The sequence below is a fragment of the Myxocyprinus asiaticus genome, chromosome 39 (assembly GCF_019703515.2).
Source record: "Myxocyprinus asiaticus isolate MX2 ecotype Aquarium Trade chromosome 39, UBuf_Myxa_2, whole genome shotgun sequence".
NCBI lineage: Eukaryota > Metazoa > Chordata > Actinopteri > Cypriniformes > Catostomidae > Myxocyprinus > Myxocyprinus asiaticus.
The window spans coordinates 24,223,077-24,231,572 of record NC_059382.1 but is presented as its reverse complement, the minus strand read 5'-3'; the positions used below and the strand labels follow the sequence as shown (position 1 = coordinate 24,231,572).

Here is an 8,496-nt window from a genome sequence, read left to right as displayed (position 1 = left end):
CACAATGCTCTTACACTGTTAATGCTCTTACACTGAGCTAGAGAGCAAAGAGGGTGTGACAAGCCATTAGTAATTACTTGGAAATAGGGGATATACTGTATGATACTAATTAAACCCACAGAGTGAAGGAACAGAATAGAACAGCAATGAGCAATACCCCTCATAGCAAGCATAAGCAGTTAAAATAAGGATTTTTGTGAAAGATTATGGCAGTTTATGAAGCAGAATGTGCTTGCTATAAGAGCTTGTGTATAAAATTTATTTTACAATGCCTTTGTATTTGCTTACACACTTAAGGCTTAATAATAAGCTAACTGATGTGAGGACAAATTAACAGTTAAAAAAGAGATTTGTCTTACCTCTGAACAGCTGCCTAATTTTTGGTTTGGGGTCTCTATGAAATTGGTTGTTATAAAAAGAAGATTTTCACCCTGGAAACAAAGTTAATCAAAAAAGACATTTGTTACTTTATGATATATGTACACAGAGTGCGTCACTCTTTTAATGGGTTAACATTTAATGGTTTAAATGTAACATATCTACCAATATGAGAGTTTGTATTTAGCTTTTATAAAGTTTTTCTGGACAAATCTAAGCCTACTTTTAAGCTCTTTTGTCACCTGCGGTAACTCACCTGTTGTGGGATAACATAGTCTTTGGACCCCCAGAGGTTATGATAAGTTCCTGTTGTGCTGATGAGTGCAACTACCACAGAAATCAAAATAGTTTCATCTATTTCCTGGTATCGTTTTTTTGTCACAAATACACCTGTTAGGATAGTACAAGTTTAAAAATATTCCATCGAACCAGTCTAGTCTCAAAAAGAGACATGAAAACAGGTTTCTTCTGACAAACAGCCTCTGAAAAATGTTAATCATCTATATTTCTACAAAGTGTTCTTTTTAATGTGTCCAAATGTATTTTTATTTTTGTTTCATAGCTGGAAGAGCCGTTTGACATGTACAGTGATCAATTACAGAAGGTTTTGTCATTACGTGCCATTTAGCGATGGGCCTGTCGGAGATATATTATACCATAATCAAAGACAGACATGGGAAAAAAATATTAAATTAATGGTACAGCAGTCTCAGTGACCAATTGCACAATTTTTTATTTTATTTTATTGAAAGTTGATTTTCAACAATATTTAAGTCAGGAGACTAAAGGACATGGCAACACCTTGACTCTTTTCTCCTTAAACCATTTTTCACAGTTGACCTTGACCTTATTGTAGGATTCACCCATGCTTTATCTTTAGCTTCTTGACTGAGGGTGGGACATGGGAGGCCTTTCTCCAATAACTCTTGATGCTGGATTGCTTTTGTACCTTCCACTTTCTCTAGAGATCCAGTACCCGAGGAAGACAACTACAGCCCCAGAACATCAAAGGTCCTCCGCAGTGCTCAACTGTTGGCAGAGTGTTCTTCTCCTCATAGCATATTAGCTGTTATTTTTTCACCAAACATAGTGTTGCTGATTATGACCAAACAATTCAACTTGAAGTTTTCAGTTACCGGTGCCATTGTAGAAATTCACTGTTCACAGTGAGCCATGATTATTTAATCCATGAGTGAAAGTGCAATAACAGGGCAGTTACTGTAATGTTTGATGTGTTTGTTCATGTATTTCATATCTTGTCATCTTGTTTAGAGTTCTTAGTGTTCATTGGTTATCTTTGTCATGTGTTCTCCCATGTCCAAGTATTTAACCCTCATGTTTGCCATTGTCCATTGTCAGATGTTTGTGAATGTATCATTGTTGGTTCTATGATCAAGTCAAGTCTAGTCAAGTCAAGTCATGTTTATGTTTTGTTTCATAGTCTACCAAGTCATGTCAAGTTTAGTTAAGTCAAATTCATGTTTATGTTTTGTTCACATTTAGAGTTAGGGTTTCTGGATATCACGATTTATAATAAACCGCACTTGGTTTCATCACACATCATCGTCATCATCGTCTTTGTCATTGCCAGCATCAGCCCATCGTTACAGAATACCTGACTGACCAAAATGAACCCAGCAATCCAACTCCTATGCCTACGTCAGGGGAATCGTCCCCTGGAGGATTATGTGGAGGAATTCTGCTCTCTGGCCTGCCAGGTGGACTTTAATGAGGTCACCCTCAAAGACATTTTCCGTTTTGGACTGAATGAGCCAATCTCTTCTCTGATGCCAGGCAGTCAGAGTACCCACAGCCTGGCTCAGTACAGTATATCGACCTTGCCCTGCAGATTATTGGTTCTATGTTCACTGTGGAGGAGGCGGATGCCGAGCCGGAGTCCCACATCATGGTCAGCGAGCCAGTGTCCCATGTCATGGTTGCCGAGCCAGCGTCCCACGTCATGGCCGCCGAGTCAGCGTCCCACGTCATGGCTGCCGAGCCAGAGTTCCACGTCATGGCCGCCGAGCCAGAGCTCCACATCATGGCCACCAAGCCAGAGTTCCATGTCATGGCCACCAAGCCAGAGTTCTTCGTCATGGTCGCTGAGCTAGCGCCATCTTTTGCCCCGGATCCTGAGTCTGCCCCATGCCATGTCACAGTAACACCTCAGCCTGCTCCATGCCATGTCACAGCAACGCCTCAGCCTGCTCCATGCCACGTCACAGCCATGCCTGATCCTGCTCCATGCTACGTCACAGCCACACCTGTGCCTGCTCCATGCCACGTCACAGCCACGCCTAAGCCTGCTCCATGCCACGTCACAGCCACACCTGAGCCTGCTCCATGCCATGTCACAGCCACGCCTGAGCCTGCTCCATGCCACGTCACAGCCACACCTGAGCCTGCTCCATGCCACGACATAGCCACGCCTGAGTCTGCTCCATGCCATGCCACGTCACAGCCACGCCTCAGTGTGCTTCATGCCATGTCACAGCCAAGCTTCAGTCTGCTCCATGCAAGGTCTCAGACTCATCTCTGGCCAACGAACCAGCATTGCAGGCCTCGTTCATTCCAGTGACATCTTTCAATGGGCTGTTTGAGCTGGAATTGGTTCCCGCCCTTGTGCCCACCCTTAATTCTCCTGATCAGGCAAGGGGAACTTTCGACCCTCCGACCCTGCTTAGACCCTCCGAGCCCTGGACTCCACCTTGGCCTGTCAGTCCCTCGACATCAGCTCGGCTCTACGTTCCCTTGGCTCCACTGCGGTCCTTCAGCCTGTCAGCTTTACCAGGGTCCCTCATCCCTCCAGCTCCTCCTTGGTCTGTCGGTCACCTGGCTCTGCCTTGGCTCTCCAATCCCCTGGCTACGCCTTGTCTCTCCGATCCTTCAGCTCCACCAGGGACCTTCATCCCTACGGCTCCGCCTTGGTCCTCAGCCCCACCGGCTCCGCCTCAGTCTTCCGATCCCCCAGCTCCACCTTGCTCCTCCGAGCCTCCGGCGCCACCTTGGTCCTCCCTGCCTCCGTCTCCACCCTGTGAGTCATCATGATAAACAGATTGTTTCAAAATAACAAGTAATCAAAACTCATTAAATTCAGTAAAACTGATTTAATGAGGAAAAATCTATACTGTACACCATTTAAGGCTGCTGGTGATTTTATTTATCTGCCAGTGTGGCATCATGACACAGTAATTCTGATTTAGTAAGTGCTGTTTTAAAATGGGTTCTTTAAATTATTTAAACTACTACCATTGTTTCTGTCTCTTCAAGTCTAGATATGTGATGATGTAAATTTGAAGTGTGCATTTTAAGACTTTTGTGTGTTATTTGAAATCTCTGAATCACATTCTGATAAGCTGTCTTTAAATTCCAAGCAAAATAATTACATTTAAGTTTGTATTAGTATTAATAGACCACACAGCTTTATAGAAGTAAATTATTTCTACCCAGATAAAAACATAATATTGCAGTCTCACTTACTGGTCAAAAATGCAGGTGTGTAGCTACAATCAGACTCAGTTAATGGAGAAAACTTTTTGTGTTTCGGTAGTGACATGAAATTATAGGACAACATTTTTAAAATGAAGTTATTAAAAAAATATTATACCCTCAATAGAAACCTTATCCTTTTCGCTTTAAAAGAATTCAAACGATGTTTTAAAAAACAACACTAGATAAAAAATATATTCACTAAGTATTATTTTCATATGTTGAAATTTCAGGTTTAGGGTTTGGTACAGTGACTTCCTCATAGAAAGTACTCTATAAATTCTGATTTTATATAAATTTAACTTATTATCTCAATTAATGCCTTGGATTTAAATAAATCATAACATATTCTTATGAAATTTTCAATATCTGAATTCTTAATTGTTCTTAGATTGTTCTTTTTATTGTGAGACCGCAGTTTTAACTTATTCTGTATATATAAGACTTATTTATTTCATACTTTCTGTAGATCCTATATTAAATACAACCAATTATTAAAATCTTCAGCTCAATAATAAATTGTAAATACAAACAAGAAAGAGTATTCATCTAAAAAATAATAATAATAATAATAATTGCTTGACACAAACATAAGCAAGATATATGTACAAATATGGTTCTTTTGTTGCTTTGCAGGTCTTCAGTTTGTGCTCTGTGTTTGGTCCATTTTACGCAGACGACGGAAAAAGCCACACTAAAAATGACATCACATAAAGAATCTCATGTCAGTATAATGGCTACGTTCTGAAGAGCACACTACCATACTACAAACTCTTACTATTTTTGTATATAGTATGTGCTGTGCACATTCTCTGTATGCATAGAACACTTCGATGACCAACGACATGCACTTGACCTGACCTTCCATTTCCACTGTGATGAATGAACCAAAAGTAATACCAAGTGTGAGTTTTAACATCTCTTTCTTGACTCATTATTTAATTGGATTGCCAAAATGAAATAATCATTTTTGTCTTCAAGGTACTATTTGAAACATTTAGCATTCCATATTGTGCTGGCCAATTTGGCAGTCATCTTGGACTTAGTGGAGTGGATGCTGCATCATGCAAAAGCAGTAATTTTCAGTTGTTAATGCCACTGTAGAAATATGCTATTTGGCTTCAGCTGTGAGTCATTTATTCCATGAGCAAAAGTGTCCGATATCAGAGGGGTTACCACGACAAGTACTGATAAGTGAGTAGTATTCAGCTGGTAATGCGATCTCAACATGCATTAAAGGAATAGTTCACCAAAAATGAAAATCCTCTCATCATTTACTCACCCTCATGTCATTCTAAATGTGTACTGAGTATGGCCTTCTTTCTTCTGCAGAACAAGAACACAAAGATTTTTAGAAGAATATCTCAGCTCTGTAGGGCCATACAATGCGAGTGAATGGTAGCCAGAACTTTGAAGCACCAAAAAGCACATAAAAGGCAGCATAAAAGTAATCCATATGACTCCAGTGGTTGAATCCATGTCTTCAGAAACTATATGATAGACATGGGTGAGAAACAGATCAATATTTAAGTCCTTTTTTTTTTTAATTATAAATCTACTTTCAAACATCCCCTATGGGGATGCACAATTTAAGAAATGAGAAGCACCCATATGCATGTTCACAAGAGTTCATCTTCTGTTTTTTGCTAATTTGCATTCTTCGTGGATATGGCCACCTACTGGGATTTTGTGCAAATCTAATTTATTTATTCATTTCCTTTCCTATATCCCTCTCTTTTTTTCTTTCATCTCCCTGTCCAGTAGTTGGTGATATGCACTAAGAATGCAAATCTGCAAAAAACAGAAGAAGAACTTACTTAAAAAAATACTGAGTGCACCTTTAAAAAATGCTTTGTGTAATAAAGACATTAAATAAATGAGAAGGCAGCTCTTAACTGTTTAGATTAGCAATAATCTCTGAATTCTTCAGCTCAGATTTAGTGTCATTGAGCTACCAGGAGATGAAGAGGCTGGTGTGGGAGATGTGCAAAAACAAAGAATCAAAATTGATTTATCATATGTACAGAACACCCAGGTAGGTCAAAGTTAATTTTGTCATTAAGGATGGGTCTTCTGTGTTTGTAAGATTGAAAATGATATTCAAGCTTTGAGTTTCTCCAATTATAATCATATTTTCAATGCAATAGAAATTTTTGTTTCAGTTAAAAAAATATATTTTTGGCATCTATAAATCTATTATATCTATAAATATTTTAGATTTTCTGAAAATTTTCCATGGTTTCCCATAGTCTTTGTAATATTCTGATGAACATATGGCTGGGGCCCCTAATGGCCTCTCATAAAATTGAGTTTTATAAGCATGCTCGCCTTATTTTTGAATCAGATAATGTAATGCGTGGCTTTCACAATTCATCCTTGCACTCTTTTTTAAAGGTAATCTAACAAATAACAAAAATATTGTAAAAGCATTGATTACCATGTTATTTATTTTGAATGTGAAAATATGCATTGTAATTCAAGTGTTATTACAGAAAGTTGAACCCATAAGGAATATTCTGTATTCAATACAAGTTAAGCTCAATCAATAGAATTTGAAGAATAATGTTGATTACCTCAAAAAAATAATTTTAACTTGTCCATCCTTTTTTTCTTTTTTCTTTTTTTAAGAGAGCAAAAATTGTGGTTTCAGTGAGGCACTTACAGTGAAAGTGAATGTGGCCCATTTTTGGAGGGTTTAAATGCAGAAATGTGAGGCTGATTATTTATAAAAGCACTTACATCAATTCTTCTGTTAAAACTTGTGTATAATATGAGCTGTAAAGTTGTTTAAATCATTGTTTTTGCAGTTTTTGGCGTAACGTTGTCATGGCATCGAAGTTGGATATAACTACACAAAGAGGTTAGTAAGTGATTTTATCACACTAAAATCATGTTAACACGCATAATGTTTACGTCTTGTTGCTACACTTTTGAAACAGTAATATTTTAATGTTTATGGTTTGGCCCCATTCACTTCCATTGTAAGTGCCTCACTATAACAGATTTTATTTTTTAAGAAAATGTGGGACAAGTCAAATAATTTTTTTTGTGGTAATCAACATTATTTCTCAAACACTGTCAATTGAGCTTAACTTGTAGGCTATTGATGTCATTTGATGAAACACTGATGGAACATTTTAATGATGAAGTTCTTATGAAATCTTAAATATTCTGAAAATCAAAACAAATATATATATATATTATTATTATCTCCCATACAGCCTCTGTTTATGTAAATATGTCAAGAATTCGCAAAGGAGGTCCTTGGAATTTGTGGCCAATTAAAAATTCAACTTGATTTTAATAGATGAAAAACAGTCAACAAAGGAAGAAACAGTGCCTCACATTAAAACAAAGAAAACAAATATATACACTACCAGTCAAAAGTTTTGAAACACTTACTCATTCTTTATTATAATTGTTTTTCTTCACATTTTATAATAATAATAAAGTCATCAAAACTATGGAATAACAAATGGAACTATGGGAATTATGTTGTGACTAAACAAAATCCAAAATAAATCAAAACTGTGTTATATTTTAGCATCTTCAAAGTAGTCACCCTTTGCCTAGAATTTGCAGACATGTACTCTTGACATCTTCTCAACCAACTTCTTGAGGTATCACCCTGGGATGCTTTTTAAACAGTATTGAAGGAGTTCCCATCTATGTTGGGCACTTATTGGCTGCTTTTCTTTATTATTTGGTCCAAGTCATCAATTTCAAAAACCTTTTTTTTTAAAACAAATTTTAGTTTTATAATGAAATAAATTAATATGGTGGCACAATTATATTTTTGTCATCAAAACTAATATCAAACATTTAAGCATACGCCTTCAGATTAAAAGATTTTTAAGATCATGAGAAACATTTCAGTCAAGTGTTTCAAAATATAGTACAGTATATACACATACTGTTTAAGCAAGACAAACCATAAGGAAAGAAATTCAAACCAAATACAGTATTTTAGGTTGATAGGTTCAATGCACTCTGCGTCTGACATCATCAAGAAGGTGGACTTTATAAGATCACTGCCGTCTACGGAGAGGTGCTTTTTGTTTACACCAGAATCCAAGTCAATTTGGTACTGAATAGGAAGTGTTTCATCTAAAAGGGCAGGACGTGAAATGTGGTTAAAAAATGTAGGATACATTTGGATCCAAACTATACACATCTACTCTTTGAAATGAAACACTTTAATTTAATTTCCCTTTACCTTTGCCAAAGCACACATAGAATTTTATCCATATCAATCGTTATAACTGGTTTGATAATCATGACTGGGACAGTCCTAAAAATAGTGTAAAGTTGAATGAACATCAAAGGGATGGTTCCTCCATCTCAGAAAAGAGCATGTTAAAAAAAAATGATAATATTTTGCAGAGAAATGCATCCACCTAGTCTGCTATTTTTACTCACTCAAAAACTGTCACTCTTCCTTGACTTCCAACAGCAATGCAAGGCTTGGATTGTGTCATACTAGGTATGGTAGTTACTGACTAAGTTTTATTCCAGTATTTGAGGGTGAAATGTTCTGGCGGAGAAAACAGCAATCAACATTTGAAAACACTTCACATTCACAACAAAATGGCAAGACATACATTTTAAATTAAAGCATCCATCTTCTGA

The 8,496-nt window shown here is 37.1% G+C and overlaps 1 protein-coding gene across 1 annotated transcript; it reads left to right on the top strand.

Annotated features, from left to right (window-relative positions):
- Positions 1-2,549: 2,549 nt before the first annotated feature.
- LOC127429687 (uncharacterized) lies at positions 2,550-4,565 on the top strand. The gene is made up of 2 exons (XM_051678785.1): positions 2,550-3,412; positions 4,504-4,565. Exons 1-2 carry the CDS (start codon positions 2,821-2,823, stop codon positions 4,563-4,565), a joined length of 654 nt encoding a protein of 217 aa, XP_051534745.1. The 5' UTR covers positions 2,550-2,820.
- The last annotated feature ends 3,931 nt before the right edge of the window (positions 4,566-8,496 follow it).